This window comes from Sesamum indicum, linkage group LG3, assembly GCF_000512975.1.
Source record: "Sesamum indicum cultivar Zhongzhi No. 13 linkage group LG3, S_indicum_v1.0, whole genome shotgun sequence".
Classification (NCBI taxonomy): Eukaryota; Viridiplantae; Streptophyta; class Magnoliopsida; order Lamiales; family Pedaliaceae; genus Sesamum; species Sesamum indicum.
The window spans coordinates 14,243,591-14,261,347 of NC_026147.1; the positions used below are offsets into that span (position 1 = coordinate 14,243,591).

A 17,757-nucleotide genomic window follows, 5' to 3' on the forward strand; every position below is an offset into this window, starting at 1 on the left:
TACTTTGACGCCCCTCCTGTTAGGCGTAATTACATAAAAGGGATAATTACAGTTTACAACCCCCATGAGGTTTGATGAAACAAGGTAGTTTAGTCATATAAAAAAAAATATTTAGCTCGTAATAAATTAATTAAGATTAAATATTTATTTTTATTTTTTTATTAATATCAATATGTTTATAAATATTGACTAAATTGAGGAATTTATTTTAATTAAACGTCATGAGTATTAAATATAATTTTTCAAACAACAAAAAGATTTATAAATAATTATGAAACGGGTGTATCCCTTACATAAATATTCTTTTTTTTTATAAAATTTCAAATATATTCCTTAATGTTGTAAATGCAATTACAATTATATTCTTATTCAATAGTGAAACAACACATGTACATCAATAAGGGTCTAGGAACATCATATTAGCACCCCTTGAAGAGTGTATATGTAATTTTATAAAGACAAAGGATGTTTGTATAATTAGACTTAACGTTAGGTGGGTGTTGATATAATTTATTCTTTTCATTACTATTATTATTATATATTTTTTTAAAGAACAGTGGAATGCATATATTTTAGGTTTAATTACAATAATATATTTCTTAAAAAAAGGTAGTATAATTATTAGTTATTATATCTATTAAACTATCAAAACCTTCCTTCATATTATTAAAATATATTTGAACATGTGGTAATATCTAAAAAAAATTATAAAATTCCACCCATAACATGTATATGATTGTTTTATTATATTTCTTTAATTGAAAGCACAAGCATCCAAGAAATGATCCATTTACAAAAGGCCCAGAGAGCCAGGTTATGGGCTCTTGTTAGCCTTCTGAGAGGTTTGCGCGCACTAGACCAAATTTTGATATTCAATCCTTCACTGAAAAAATATAGCCATCAACAAAAACTAATAATTCCCACTGTAATTTGAAATTTTAAAACAAAAAGAAGAAAGAAAAAGAATTCCCTCTTTGAATTTTTAAAAGAGAAAAAAAAAAAAAAGTGAAAATGATAGCGATGTGATCCGTGGAAGTGGTGGTGCACGGTTGGGTGGGTAAGCGCCCCCACAGAGGAATATTGATAAGCAAAGGGTAGGTTGTACATTACATTAGCAGCATATGCAATGGTGTTATGCAGTGAGCTCCGAAATGGCTATGCATTTTCTGACACCACCTCTCTGTGGTTGCGTGATCATACACTTATCCCCTTCCCTTCCTCCACTCCATGCATACTATTCCCCCCCCCCCCCCAAACTCCCATCCCCCCATATATATATATATATATATGAAGTAATCATATTCATTTTTTTTAAAATTTGATACAATTATACATAAATTTTTTGTGATTTAAAAAATTTTATTTTTTGAGATTTGCTTGCATTTGATAAATAAGTCCCCTCATTACTCAGAACTCACCAGATTTGCTAATTTTATTAAAAAAAATAGATAAAGATCTATATTTATTCTCGATTGACTTAATACTGATTTATTTCAAGTCAAATAAATTAATATTTTTTATGATCAAATTATCGTTATACATCGTCACATGCCAATGCATGTTAGTGGGTATCTTCACTGTTATGAAAATAGTTTAGTCATAAAAAATTTGTTTGACCTGCAATAAGTCAATAATAAGTCCATCGAGAGTAAATATCAATTTTCATTCAGATTTTTTTTTTATCAATATCAACAAATTCAGTAAATTTTAACTAATGGATAGACCTATTTATTAAGCGGATGCAAACTTCAATAATACTAGATATAATTTTTCAAATTATAAGAGTTCTAAGTGTTTTATATTAATTTTAGAAAAAAAGGATTATTCCTATATATATATATAAGTATCATCATCAGCATTTCCATTTTCTTTTCTTTTCTTTTTTAATATAAATTTGACAATACCTTGCTACTTGAAATCAAGAATCCTTTTATTTTTTTTTCAATATAATTTTTTCTGGTCGAACGTCTTTCTGTATATGTATATATATTGTTATTGTTATTTTCTTCCTGTCGTTATTAATTGATTGGAATCTCGTATTTTTAGTAATTAGGGTTGTTATATAATAAGGAAACTATTTTTGTTTGTCTCTCTACAATAATAATAGTAATAATAATAATAAATAATAAATAAATTATTATTCATATTTTTATTATAGTTATACCATACATAAAGATAAAGTACAGTTAGAATGGATGAGATCGAAAATACATGAATAATTGTTCTTTTAATTTGCTTCAAACATTAATTTACCTAGCTCTTGCAATTAATTAATGGTAATTATATCTCTATACTCTGATTTATGGTTAATTTATACAAATATCCATACTTTTCAAAAAATCACACATACACCCACCAGGAACAACAACATTGTTTTAATAAATCAGTCATGCTCTTTGAAAAATTATATATACATCCCTAAAAAACGTCAGCAATATTATACAAACTTACCCTGTTTTTTAGCCGTCAGAGGTGGTTTCTATAATTACATAAAAGATAGTGATGATTTATGTAAATAAATCATAAATTAGGAGTATAATTATAATTATCTCTTAAATAATTAGATAAATAAAGGAAAATACTAGCAAGTTTCAATTAATTAACTTACCATAATGACCAAAACAATAAGAAATCGACATATAAGGTAAAAGTCTAAGACAATATATATATATATATATATATATAATAGAAACATGGACAAAAATATTAGAATTGGGGACCCAATTATGCAGAGAATAACAGTGCCTTCCCTAGTCATATTCCAAGTACAAAATTCAAATAAGTTGACATGTGATGGGATGTTAATCATCACTTTATATTTTTTTTCTTTAAAAAAAACATTATTGTCAATAAATAAAAGATAAAATTATATAAATTGACACCCATCCAAATCTAACTATATAAATACTCATATCTTTTGTAAAATTATAAATGGGTAAATTATATTTTTGGTCCCATAAGTAAACCTGTTTTCAATTTTGGTCCCACACTCAGGCCAATTCGCACATTGAGTCCTATTTGTGGTTTTTTTTTTTCAATTTGAGAACCATTGAGGGATTTTCATCCAATTAATAACGGCAGCTGCTCTTTTCGTTAGTCCATACAATCAAAATAAGAGTAAATTATATTTTTGGTCCAATAAGTGGACATGTTTTCAATTTTGGTCCCACATGTAAATGTGCGAATCGGCCTGAGTGTGGAACCAGAATTGAAAACAGTGGCCTGAGTGTGGGATCGAAATTAGAAACAGGTCCACTTATGGGAAAAATGTAATTTAACCTTATTTTGATTTGTTGACTAGCGGAGAAAGCAGTTGCCGTTATCAATTGAACGGAAATCCCTCAATGGTCCTCAAATTGAAAAAAGTACCACATATGGGATTCAATGTGCGAATTGACCTGAATTTGAAACTAAAATTGAAAACGAATCCACTTATGGGACCAAAAATATAATTTACCCAATTATAAATAAACATGAAGGGGATTGTGTCTGTGTAATTTATTTCAATGGGTATTTGTGAAAAATTTAACAACCGAATAACTAGAGAATGTAGGTAGTGATAGTTTTGCAAATGGTGTTTCTATATATCTAAATCTAATTTTAAAGAATTGATGTCAATGTATACTTAATAAAATAAATAACCATATATATATTTATATATATATATATGAGAGAAAGATGAAAAAACCAAATACAAAAATAATTTAATTCTTGAATATTAATTTATAGTATATTGGGGTTTTAATTTGCTACAAGAAAATGGCTTAATGACTAGGGAAAAAAAAAAACCAGCGTCGAGTAATTAACAAGTAAAATTCTCGTTGATAATCTACATTACTTAATACAAAAATTTTACTTGCTAATGAATTGGCAAAAAAAAAAAACATTACTTTTTAATAAATTCAATAACGAATTATTTAAAATATATAGATTAACTACATTTACATTCGGTGACCTATGGTCTGTTTACACAAACCATACCTATTTTTTGGATAATTACACATACACCCATGATCAGAAACATCAATATGATCATCCACACAAATCACTCTTATTTTTTCAAAAAATTACATATAAACTACAAAAAACGTTAACATCATTACACAAATTACCCGTAATTTTTGTTGTTATAGGTGGCATCTATAATTATGCAAAAAAATATAAGTAATTTATGTAAATTAACAAACCATAAAGTAAAAGGATTTAAGTGTAACTATTCCACATATATATTAAATAATATAAATTAATGATAAAAACTTTACTTACTAATTAGCTCATCATACTAATTTTAACATTAAATTTTATTGTTGCTATTTAGTCTCTTTTTTTTAATAGTGATTATTGGGTGTTGGTGATATATCTATTTAGTAGTACCCCACCTGCGCACTCACTATTTTGTATGTATTAGAGGTAGAACGTGAAGGGGTAACCCTACCTTCCTCCCCCACCCCTACCCCCTCTGCTAAAGCTGCATGTCTCAAACAGATTGTTTGCTGAATTATATAGAGTGGTCCAGCTCCCTCCATTTCCATTTTCAATCCCGCATACCATCTCTACCTATATCATAAAAGCCTTTTCTTTTTTTAATTATTATTATTATAAATAATTATATTTAATTTATACCTCATAATTTATAGTTTGTTTACACAAATTATTCATATCTTTTGGATAATTATACATACACCACAAAAAAGTAGATAATATTTCCTCATTTTTTTGAAAAATTACACGTACAACTCTAAAAGACATCAACATTATTACACAAACTCCTTATTTTCTGACTGTCGAGATGAATTCTGTAGTTATACAAAAAACAAAGGTGACTTGCGTAAGCAAATTATATATTAATCATGGGTATAAATATTCTTATTACTACTAATTTCCCCCATCCAAAAATTTATAATAATAATCATCCAATTCTTGGCATATGTTCTCATCTCTTTCTGGCATTTTTTGTTTTATAAATACCACTACCAATCCTCCTCTTGTTTCCCCATGATATATTCCACTCCTCTCATTCTCAATTCACACACACTACACACACTGCAGCCGCTTTCTTGAAATTAATTAATTTAATTTAATTAATATTTTCTTTTCAAGAATCCATCATCATCATCACGTTCTCTATATATCTGTGAGACAATAAGGGTTTTTGTTTTGGTTTTTTCACTTTTTTTTTATTGTTTCTGGGGTGCTGCTGTGTGGTTATAAACAATCAATCCCACACACACAACACACACTGGAGTGTATATTGATGAGAATGTATATATATATGTGTGTGTGTGTGTGTGTACACACATTAATTAATCCCTGTCATGCTTTTCCACAGCTTTCTTGAACTTCTTATGAGGTAATATTTCCAGGATGAATTTTGCACTCGGAAGTTCAAGAAAGCTGTGGGAAGACATGGCAGTGTCTGGATTTTTCAGGGTTTTCTTTTTCTTGAAATTTGTTACTGTTTTTCAGGGATTAATGCAGCTCAAAAATGGTGTAAATTGGATCTTGATCTGGTCGCCATGGAAATTGGAATGAAGAGCAGGAATTAATCTTAATTCTTCATGCCCTAGCTACCATGTCTATGAATATTGTGGTAATTGATTGAGTTTCTTTCTAATTATAATATATATATATATATATATATATAAATGCATGATTTTAATTAACTAATCCCATTATTTGCTCTTAGATTTTCCATCACCTAATTTTTACAGCAATTAATGAAGAGTAGATCATCACTGAATTAATTTTAACCTAATATATGATCGTGTTTTTTATTTAGATATGATCATTAGTATTCATAAAATGGTTTAATAATTCTTTGAATGGATTTATCTCCACATATATAACCTGTAATATTATAATGGGGCAGTGTATATATACATTAATTAATTTTCTGATTAATTTTATTGCTTTCCTATTTCCTTTTCGCAATTTTGTAATTAATTAAGATACTGCTGGTTAATAATTATTACTTGAATTTTTCTCTCAATATAGTTTGAAAAATCACACGATTTAAAACTTTAAGCATTTATTCATTAGAAACAATATTCTATATATATATATATGTGTGTGTGTGTTTTAAACAATCAATTATGAAATTAATACCTCTATTATATATAAGGATTAATTACTCATGGTTTTTTGCTTGAAATTTAAAATATATATACGTTATTATTGTGTTATTGTAAAATTATATAAAATCTAATTGAAAGAACCCAGCTCCGAATTAAATCCATATATATTAATGGTTAATGCTAATTTAATTGAAAAATGGTAATTATGTATATATAATTATAATATATATGTAACGCTTAAGTAAAATATCAGTAATTAAAAAGCACATTATAATTAATTTGCAGAAATACATTATAATATCTGCTCAAAGATGTAATAATTATATGAGAAAAAATTTTAAACTATATATTCCATATTAAAAAAATAATGCATGTATATATATAATCAAAATTTGATCAAAGATATTAATCACACACACATATATAGATATATGAAAAAAAAATAAATAAAAATGATATTTAAGTTTTACAGCGAAGTAGGAGGGTAGGGGAAGAGTAATTACTAATTACTGCATGCATGAAAAATGAATATTGTACTGTGCAAGTGGAAAAGCAGCAGCAGCAGTGGGTGAAGAATGTCATTTCACCTCTTTTGGTTTCTTTCTCAAATATAGCTTCAGATGTTTTTTACTACACATCACAATATCATATCATATCATATATATATATATATATACCTCTCTCTCTCTCTCTCTCTCTCTCTCTCTCTCTCTCTCTCTCTCGTACTAACAGAAACCTACGTATATAGCTACCTTAATCATTTCTGTATCCTATACTATATATATATGTCTGCATACGTACTCTACATGCATTTCTGTGAAAACCATAATGTCTGCATATACATACATATATATATATATGTACAGATACATTGCATGCTTCCATTGTCAAACTTCTTGTCCTAATTTTCCAACAATTCTCATGGTTCAATTTTGTGGGTTTTTTTCTTTATTTATGAAGAAAAGAAGGGCTATATATATATATGCGCTTCAATTTCTTAAAAGAAATAAAAAAAATTGATAGAATTTAATTTCGTATGTTGGTTTATATTAAAATCAAAAAATTCTAACTTAGATTGGGTACGGCTGGATTTCAATTATATGGCAAGTGTCATATATTTGTTGTGTAATTGATATACAGTTCCAAAAGAGTAATAAATATATATCATGCATATTTATTATATAATGGATTTAATTCGAACGAATATAGTTTGAGTAAAATTGTTTCTATTAAACCAGTTGAAATTGGATGGCAAATATTATCATTACATGCAATCAGGTGAAGTTGATCTACGTACGATTTGTGGGGTGGGGGTGGCCTTGGGTAGGTTGTCAGCATCATGCATTGATGTCAGGTATTGCAAGATCAGGCTTTTGTTATTTGGTATAGCGTTGTGGAGTGGTAAAAAGGGCAAAAAGAGGACTGAAAAAGAAACAAAGGATTTGAGATGAAAATTTATGACCTGGTGACTTTCCCTAAAACTCTTCCCTTGATACAATTTTTTTTCTTTTTTTTGACAAAATTCTAATTTAGATTGGATTTGATAGAACTTGAGTGCAATATACTTGTTGTGTGAGTGGTGTATAGTTTGCGAAAAATGACAATTACATGGCAAGTATATCGTATGTGCTCTGTGATTGTTTGGTTCGACCCAATTTGATTTGGATAATAATTTTTTATTTTTTTTTGTTTGATTTCGAGTTTCATATACGTGGGTAAATTTTTATTTCATTAACAATGGTTTCTACATTTATAAAATATTTTAAAAGCTTAAAAATATTGAATCTTATTTAAAAATAAGTCCTTAAAGAATTCTGGATGAATAAAATATCATGATTTATAAGATATTAGAGTGTTTGATGTAATAAGTCCTTTATATTTTAATAATGACTGAAAAAATCACCAAACTATTATAATTTAAAATGATCATATAAATAGATACTTTTACATTGGAGGTAAAAGCTAAAAATGAAATGCTAAAAAAATTGTGAGAGTGCTTTTGTCCATTGAGCTTAAAATATCTTATAAAAAAAGATGGGTTGAATATATATATATATATATATATATTTTATTTTCGCACTTTGTTGGTGATGGAGAAGAAACAAATTCCAGTATAAAGGGAAAGATCGTTCCAACAAGGGAGGGTAGATACCGCCTTAAAAGAAAAATCCTAAATCAAACTTACCAAACTATTATAATTGGACAGATTACGAAAATACCCTTTGTAAACAAACCTTAGCCATATAAAAAGGGTAGATAAAAGATGAAATGATACTTTGCCTTCACTTACCCTAAATTGCATAATTTTGCAATAGTATAAATACCCACTTTCATTTGAGGAGGGGGGATTTTCTTTTGGGAGAAGAATTTTAGTATGAAGGGTGTTTAATCGCACATCTGTAATACAAATGTAGTCGATCCCGCTTTTTAACGACATCAGGTGGTAATTATGTTAGAAACTCAAAATCTCTTATTAAAGATTTTGCGTCCGAACTTTGGGTTTGTATGTGAGTTGAAATGAGTGCATGTGTAAAAAAAATAAATATGATATTATTGAGCATATATATCAATAAACCATTTAAATGAGAGTTATCTTTGGGTGATTATGTCGTAAAACTTTGTCGTTAAAATTGTTGAAGACAATTTACAAAATTGCGCATATATTTGCGGATGCAATCGAAAAGTTGTATATGTTAAAAGTGGCAAAACCTGCCCCTTGTGGAATGAGTAAATAAGCGTTGTTGTGATTGAAAAAGGGGCATTTAAGTCAATATAAGTCCAGAAAAAGTGAGAAAAAATAACAAAAAAAAATGCATTGTCGCAGAGGACATGCATGCAACCAACCTTCCGTTAGGGGATTGCATATTTTTAAAATATAAAAAAAATTTGAACTAATTTCATATAACATAGGCGGTTTTATGTAATTTATCCTTTTCATACATCCATAATGGACACGAGTGTCCCCAACTCTAAGGAGAGAAGCAATGAAATATCAACTAATTGAGGGCAAGTTTTGCAATTTTTTAGAGTAGTGGGACATTAATGCTACGTATACAAAATATAGGGAGTATACTGCTATTTACCCTAAAGCTGTTTATTGTTGCTACATTTATCTTATCAGACAAGCTGACAAAGTATCCGTGGAATTTCCGCTTACACCTCGATAAGCGTCAATATAGAGAATCACGCAAAATATTCTCACAAACAATTCATCAAACACTTGGCGGCAATGAATTTGTACGGGCTCGATTACTCACTTTTCGACCTGGGCTTTGCTGATCCCACTCTCGTTGAATCCCTTTCGGGCTCTAATCCGATGATAATCGACAGAAGGAACAGAGAAAGGGAGGAAGAGAATTTGCTCAAGCTTTCAAATTCAATATTGAGAAATATCAAGAGAAATAGCAGTCCGCCGAGGCGTCGGCATGATGGCACTTCACCGCTGCCTCTTGGCATGGATTGGAGCCCTGCTCCTCTTAACTGGGTATATTTGATTTTTTCGGGGTTTGGAATTTTAGTAGGAAATTCATTTTATTGATTGAGATGGGTTCATGTTTCGTAGTTTAGTAAGTATTGTGGGTTCATGTTGTTGTGTTGACTTGAACATCTTGATTGCACGTCGCAAAATGCTGCTTGATGGATCTTAGGTGTGGGCTAAACCATGTGATGTACGATGGATTTGTTAAGATTATATTTTGGTTGGGTTGTTTTAGAGTTGGTTGGCTAAAGAAATTTAAGCCCAAGATTATTGCTTATGGGTTGTTAACAGTTGCTAGTGGATGTGATTTAGAATCATGAGTAAGATTCTAAGCTTTTTAATGCTCATCTACATTTGAATGAGAACATTCAAGCATGGATAGGGAAGTAATGCTTGATTATCAGCTCTAGTAAATTAGCTGCTTCTTTGATAACTTAGTAGCTTTTAAACGATTTATTTTGCGATCAATATGATCTGTTTATTCCAGGATATTCTTACCACTCTCCATGTGTTTGACAAATTTCAAACTCTTCAAAACCAAGAATGTTTCCGAACTACCAAGATAGCCTCTACTATACCAGAAACCATAGAATTATCCTTGTACCATCCTCTTCTCTCCAAATATAACCTTTCATATCAACCAACATTAATCTCCTTTCTGCATCCTTGGGCTAGCTCCCATAAACCTTTGATGCTCTATGCAGCCACCACCTACAGCTTACTTCACCATTCCACCACCCTTAATCACATTTCAGCTGTTTACCCTGCCTTACCGAAAACCCATTGCCTGTAAATCCTTTCCGCCACGCCAAACACCCTTATTCACAAATGGGGACACTCATTATGCCCATCAAAGAATTGTTCCACCTCCAATGCATCCTGCTATCAACCACTAACAACCCCTTAACATCTCCAATACATCTGACATCCCCAATTTGAAATCTAGATGCATACCCTCAGAAGACAACAGTCTTTATACATACTGATATATTTCAAATTCACTGTTCATTTGTTCAACCGTAAGTTATCAAGGCATCCAGGCACTTCATGTCGATTCTTCTTCAGTTGCATTTCACTGATATGATTTTGTGATGCACTAATTCACTTTTATAATGCCAAAAGGTATTATACTTAATTTGAGCTTAGTGAAACCCTTAGTCATATTACCATTTCATTCCACAACAAGTTTCATAGCTACCTCCCAAAACAGTAAAGGGGGTCCCCTTCATTCCAAGGTGTACTAAAACGTGGGATGTTTCTTTTTGTTTTGAACTGCATCTCATCTGATTCCCTTTATGTTCTTTGGACTCTATTGCATGGGTTATTTACAACCTAGGGACTATCAAAAGTAACCTATGGTATTGCCTTATTTGAAATATCAAATCCATATTCATGATTCACATCACTAAGTTTAACCAAGGATACATTTGTATATTTTCCTGGTTATAATTGGAGTCAGATCGTTTGTTATTTTTCGTCCATGAGCCAAACAATAGACAGCAGTGGACTAGTTATATGCACCGTTTCTGGCAAAAAAAGGAACATAATTAACCCTTGTCTGCAAAATATTACCACCAGTCTATCTATCAGAGAATAAACAAAGGAAGAATGGTAAAACATATGAAAAGATTTTCTCTTTTTCTCTCTTTGATTTAGCAGAAAGAAATATTTATAGCCATGCATCTGTGTATCAATTTAGTTACAGTTATACTGGAGTAATTAACTTAATGTGATGACAAGGTTGATCGTACACAATTTGTAATGAGTGTTATGACTTTTGAGAAACTAAATCGAAAAGCCGAATTACCCAAGTTAAGGATTACTGCTGCTTTACCACAATCATGAATTGATTCATATTATGATCAACTTTTACTGGAAAAACCATTTGACTTTGTTGAAATTTTCTTGCTGCAATTTTTGTGCCCATTATCCTTTTAGTATTGGTAGATAGAAGTTAGAAATATGGCTTAGCATGCCCAGCATTGTGTACTTAAGAGTCTCCTGTTTTCAATGTAGGATGGGCCAGAAACCGTCTGGCCTCATGATTTCCACACAGGATGGAGTTACTGTGTCACAGTTCCTTCTTGGAGTATCTTATCTGAATCAGAAGGTTCAGAGCCTGTCGTGGTATAGAGTTTATTGTTTTATTCAGTTTACTGTGTTTGTTGCTTCCTTTTAAGCATAAAGATATTGATTAGGTGTTTGGTAATATCTACTGGTGTTTCATGCATATCCTGTTGCCGAGCCTCCTCCCTTCATTATAATATATGCAGCCCTATATGGTCCAAAACACTTGAAAGGTGTTTGAACAAGTTTCTTATTTTTTTCACCTTATCATCGTACCTCATCTATCTCTCTTGTCCTTAATCATTTATCCTTTTGTGTACTTAATCTCATGCCTCCTTTGCCGCCTCCACCCCACCCCAAAAAAAAAGGACCCTAGGACGAGGGGAGTGGGGGTCGGGGGAATAGGATGTCGTTTGGATGGGGAAATAACGTTGCAGGCTAAAACTTACCAGACAACTTTTCTGCTTCATCCGCACGATCATGGATGTATTAGAAGCTGGAAACTGTACCTGTTTTAACCTTCATACATGACAGTTTTACAGGGTTCACGTCGGTTTGCAGTCACCAGAAGGGGTTACAACCACACGAGGAGTTTTAAGAAGATTTAATGATTTCTTAAAGCTGTCATCCGATGTGAGTTAGCAATGTTGAATTAACCAGTATCTTGTAATTAGACTACAGAGTTCGTCTTATCTTTGATAATTGGGATCATGTTCATTTGAGTCCATTTGCATATAGCTGACTTAATGCTTGACGAAGCTTTGCTTTATAATGTTTTAATGAGAATTGCATGAACTGTAACATTATATTGTCTTTTGCAGCTAAAACGGTCCTTTCGCAAGAAAAAGTTGCCCCGGGCTCCTCCAAAGGGGCTTTTGAGAATGAAAAGCAGAACACTTTTGGAGGAAGTTAGTAACTTTATCCTTTTGGTCCCTGCTACTTATTTGCAGTTTATGGCTATATCTTAAACCTAGAAACATTTTCTTATACCCTCTACTTTACGGTGAAAAGCTTCAAGTAGTGCTGACGGTTGGATACTTGACCTAGAAAGCTATGCTGAGTGTCTTCGCATGTAGGATACATTCTTGTAATCCTTTTTACAGGGTAAATCAATCAAGTGAACTTCGAGCGGCACAGAATAGTCACATGATTGTGCTGCTTGTTTTATCCTGTTCTCCCCAATAGTTATGGTATGCAAAATCACGTCTTCTGCATATTCTTATTGGAAAATCCACTTAGTACCAAACATAGCATGATATTTAGTCCATTATACGATTGTTGGCTAACATATAGTGTATGAGGGAGATAAATGCTTCTTGAAGTGCAATTTATCATGACTTATGCACCATCAACTTTTCTTTTGATTTTCTTTAAGTATTTCTCAGAATTCTCTTTACCTCCTTTGCCTGAAGATCCTGGTCATTGTTACAGTGTTAGGTAATAAGCTTGTGAGAGAGATTACTGCAAGAGGACTCACATTACATATAAAGCTTACAATGCGATCTATCATGGGAATTGAAGGCATAGTACATAGCAACATAGAAATAGATAAAATTGCTCCACAACCTATTCATCATCTTTCAGTGCATCAGTGGCCTTTATGGGGTAGATATCGGCCAAAAGAATTTGACTTGTCATCAATTTTTATTACTTCTTTATCTTTTTTCTTCCCTTTTCTATTTATGAAGGCAATTTTGTTAAAAGCATTGAGTAAGAAATTGAGATAACATTACTGACCATTTTGGCTCTTACCATTATCTTCGACAGTTCGACCAGCTGCTTCTATCATGCATATTTTGTTCTCCATCTATACTTATTATTCATCATAGTTTCTGGTATAGCCCTTAGTCTGTAAAGCTTAAATCTTAACATGTTCAGCTTCATCAAATTTGGGCATATGCTAGTATGATAAATGAACTCGCAAGTTACATGCAAGCACTCAATTTGAAAAATGGTGCTTGTTGGACTATGGAAGTCAATTCTCTGGGAAGATTACATTAGAATATGGATTCCTTGTTCTAATCAGCGTTGTTATTCAGCATTCAGTATTGAGTTATCGTACATGCTGGATAACTATTATGTCTTGTTTTTCTTAATTGATGCTGGACAACGCACCTGTTAGTTTGTTGACTTATTTTTTAAAATGGCAGAAGTCCTTATCTATGTTTATCAGTTTGATTTATTCCAATACTGTCCTAACTTAGCAAGATTCATCACAGCGCCGGCGTTCTTTGGAGGATTGGATGGCAAATGTACTTTCTGATATTGATTTCTCAAGAAGTGCTCCTGTAGCATGCTTTCTTGAATTAGAAGCCGCTGTCAGATCATGTATGTATCTCCTTGCTGCATCATATACATTTCTTTGTATATCAATTTATTCTTCAAGTAATATTCGTATATATCTATGTTCTGGTGACCTGCATCTTGTTGAAAACTTAAAATTCTCATGCTGTTATTTACTTGTGTTTCAGCATTCCTTGAGTCAATGCCGAATGTAAATTTGAGTTGCAATAGTGGCAGTTTGGCAGATCCATTTTCAAGCCACTCTGATGTTTCTGTGCCTGCTGGCACTTCAGCATTAGCATCAAATTATGATAATGATTCTACTGATAGGACATCCGAGATTGGCTCAGCACTGTGTGTGGAGGAACGATACTCTGAATTTGGCAATGGAAACCCAATCTCTGACAATAATATATCCAGTCTGACTGAAGCTACTGCAAATGAAGCCATGTGCGAAAATAATAATGCTAGTCTCTCAAAAGATTTCAGTGAAGGGAAGAAGGAAAAATATTTGCAGATGTTTCATGATGAAAGGAGTAACTTGGATAAGATTCACATAGATGCTTCTGATAATTTGCCCCACCATAATATTATTGAAAATTTCCCTGGCCTGAAAAACTCTCCAATGGTTGGTCATGCTAAAGGTTTGCTGAGAGAGAGCCCTCTGGAAGACACAAGTTGTACACCAAATCAAATTTCAAATTTGTGGGAGGACCAAGACAATGATACTTCATCTAAGTATTCTGAAAGTGGTAAAGCTTCTGAAGCCCTACACATGCTTGCCAGCTCAGATTTGTCACATGATACACTTTTGGTTCTGCCAATGGACGAGCAGCGGAAAGTTCTCACTACCATGCAACAAAGATTAGGCACATCAAAAACTGATACAGAAGATCTTATAGCAAGACTACATCAGGAGCTTGCTCTAAGACAGTATCTTACCACGAAGGTATATTCTGTATTTCCTTCCACATTACTTTTTCACCATGGAGTTTTAGGTGAAGTACATCTGCACAACTCGTTTTCTCTACATAATTGGAGGTGTAAAACTGCTGTTCACATCACATGCTTAATATAATTGAACTGTTATATCTATTAAAACACTTCATTTCCTTGTGCTTTTTTGCTTACATCTGTTTGATCTCTCCGTTAGGCCTGGACTAGACTGAGATATTTGCATTTCTGGTTTTTGTAAAACAATGTGCAACTCACAACTTCCCTTACCGACACACCTAATGCTTCAATCATTGCGCATGCTAGTGTATATCACTGTTATAATCTAATGCATGACATTAATTAAATATCAGGATTTAAGTTTGCATAACTTCCTGAAAGAAAGACGGAACTTGAAAAAAATGAAAAAGGAGAATGTTTTTGTGGTGAATGAAGTATGTTATACCTGCTCATATCTCCATGTTCCATCACCTGTAACCAACAGAAACAGTATCATATTACATCACAGCATGATTATACTGCAGATAAATTATAGTTAGTTTTTTCTTTACAGGTCAAAGATTTGGAGACTGAACTTGAATTTACGAAGAAAAGTAACAAAGTAAATCTGGAGCAGGCACTTTCTATAGAAAGGGAAAGGTGCAGTCAGATGCAGTGGGATGTGGAGGAACTCAGAAGAAAGTATATGGAGCTGGAGTTCAGGTTGAAAGCAGAACTGGTATAAATTTATCCTCTTGTGAACTTTGCTTCAGTTTTCTTACTGTAAGTTAATAATATTTGACAATAATCAGGATGAAAAAGCTCATGCTGAGTCAACAGAAACTTCAATCATCAAAGACAATGAAGAATTGCTGGAAGAGTTGGATTGTGCTAGAGAGCAGCTTAAGAATTTGCAGATACGTCGTGGAGAGGTAGACTTGAAATCAGAATCAGATGTTGCACTTCTGGTAAGAGAGGTGAAATCACTTCGAAATTCTCAATCACAACTGCGGCAGGAGCTTGACAGAGTGGCAAAAGAGAGGACAGAATTTATGGTAATTCTTTACTTATATCTACTACAGTTCTCAAATTTATGCGCATAAATATGTGGCAATGTTTTTGTGCCACACGTGGTAATGTTGATAAAATTCTAAACTTGTGCTGAACCAAGTAACAGCCTCAGATAATAAAATTTGTTTCTGTCGGAAGAATTGGGAAAATTGAGTGTCTCAAGACATTTAAACCTGTCGCAATCTCGCACCTCCAATTTTTCACTTGTTCTGAGTTACTAGAGTTGCCCTTCCACATTCGGAACCACACGTGCTTTGTTATCTGCAATCTGAAATATTTGTTAATAAGTTTATTTGCCCTTTGCTTCTTTGACTTTGAGCTTGTTAGTGCTTTAGATATCCACGGCACAGAACAATAGATTATGCTTTTGACATTCTACACAGACAAGACTACAAGAGGAAAGGACAAAAAGGGAATTTATTGATGCTGTCAATGCAAAGCTGCTACATGAATGTCAAATTCTTCGTAGTCAGCTTGCAGAATCCTGTATTAATTTTCTGGTTGAGCAAGAAAAGCAAAAGATGGATCCATCTGGTGCTGTTGATATGTTGACCACTTTGGAAAACCGTATTAGTCTTCTTCTGACACAGGTACTTCTCTTGACCAACTGCAGTTTGTTCCTGTTAACTAACTTGTTCCCTATGTGAGAAATGAACTACTAGTTATAAGATTCCAATATAAATGCAACTTAGGTGAGGCCCGTGATAACGCCCCTGAGCTTGAACGACAGGTTTCAATTCCTCATAAAGGCTTCAAAAGTTAAATTTGGCTGACCAGTGGGCTTGAGCAAATCTCATATATCACTCTCTGAACTTCCATGTTTCCATTTTCTCATAAAATTAGCATACTCCGCATTCTGCTGCTTTTTCACCATGGCAATTTTAAAGTTACAGCACATTGAGCACACAAGTATAACATTATGCATTTTGTAATTACTACTCACTTTTCCAAATAAGTAAATGCTGAAAAGAGTTGACTGGCATTCGCTCACCCTGCATTAGCTGCAGATGAGGTCTTTCCGTTTTCTAGACGGATGGAATAGATTGCATTTTGATCTTATTTTTATTAATAATTCATGGCACTGAACAGGCGCACCTCCTTGCACAAGACATTGCAACTCCTGTCACGAGTTCAAGTGCTGAAAATGGTGACATGATGACAACAGACTATGAATTGCGGAAGATGCTAATAGATGTTCTCATTGACAATGTCATTTTGAGGAAGCAGGCAAATTTGGTTTCCCAGTGTGCTTTGAATATGGTTGATGCATCTGCTGACAACTCTGAACCAGTCAAAGACGATGCCTCAACGAAACTGTAGTCAGCAAGTTCGTGATGTAATTAACAGTACGCTTTTTTTTTTGTATAGTTTGTAACTAACTGGATGCCGTCATTTCAAATAATAGCTGAAACAACGGCAGGATGATATGCCTGGCTTTTTCAACCGCTTGAAATTACATTCGATGTGAAGCTAACTGCATCTCCTGACAACTCTGTTCTGCGACCAACCGCATGCCGACATTTGTTCACCGCTTGAAATTACATTCGATGAATGCCAAATCTGAACCATTTTCGGCCGAAGCTGATAAAAAGGAATCTTCTTTAGGATAAATTAGCATAAAAGTTGACGGCCAAGAGAAAGTGGCAAAACTCACTAAAACAGATGCATTTATAGTCGGACTGAGAGCTAACCTACTGAAATCATGTTCCATCAAACATTACTCAAAGAAACAAAATGAAGTTTCCATCAGACAATATATGCCACTCATATTCAAGGAAACAAGGACTGGGCTCGAATAAAATTTCCCTTAACGACACAAGAGGACCCATAAAAAACCTCAAACCCAGCTTA

At 32.7% G+C, this 17,757-nt stretch overlaps 1 protein-coding gene across 4 annotated transcripts; it reads left to right on the top strand.

The window, feature by feature from the left end:
* LOC105158366 (PX domain-containing protein EREL2-like) lies at positions 9,065-17,380 on the top strand. 4 transcript variants are annotated; one of them, XM_011075107.2, is made up of 10 exons: positions 9,084-9,558; positions 11,569-11,679; positions 12,154-12,252; positions 12,441-12,527; positions 13,839-13,947; positions 14,091-14,851; positions 15,410-15,574; positions 15,648-15,890; positions 16,234-16,496; positions 16,996-17,128. In XM_011075107.2, the coding sequence occupies exons 1-9, from the start codon at positions 9,304-9,306 to the stop codon at positions 16,456-16,458; spliced, it is 2,055 nt and encodes a 684-aa protein (XP_011073409.1). In that variant the 5' UTR covers positions 9,084-9,303; the 3' UTR covers positions 16,459-16,496; positions 16,996-17,128. The 4 variants fall into 4 exon arrangements, with proteins under 4 accessions (XP_011073410.1, XP_011073409.1, XP_011073408.1 ...); XM_011075106.2 differs by having other exon boundaries at positions 9,092-9,558; positions 16,290-16,496; positions 16,996-17,380; XM_020692337.1 differs by having other exon boundaries at positions 9,360-9,558; positions 12,162-12,252; positions 16,290-16,496; positions 16,996-17,380.

Excerpts from the sequence above, each read along its gene's own strand:
- LOC105158366 (XM_011075106.2), top strand. The coding sequence starts at position 9,304 with ATGAATTTGTACGGGCTCGATTACTCACTTTTCGACCTGGGCTTTGCT. Across the intron at positions 13,948-14,090 it reads AGAAGCCGCTGTCAGATCAT|CATTCCTTGAGTCAATGCCG; the intron begins GTATGTATCTCC and ends CTTGTGTTTCAG. Across the intron at positions 16,497-16,995 it reads TTAGTCTTCTTCTGACACAG|GCGCACCTCCTTGCACAAGA; the intron begins GTACTTCTCTTG and ends GGCACTGAACAG.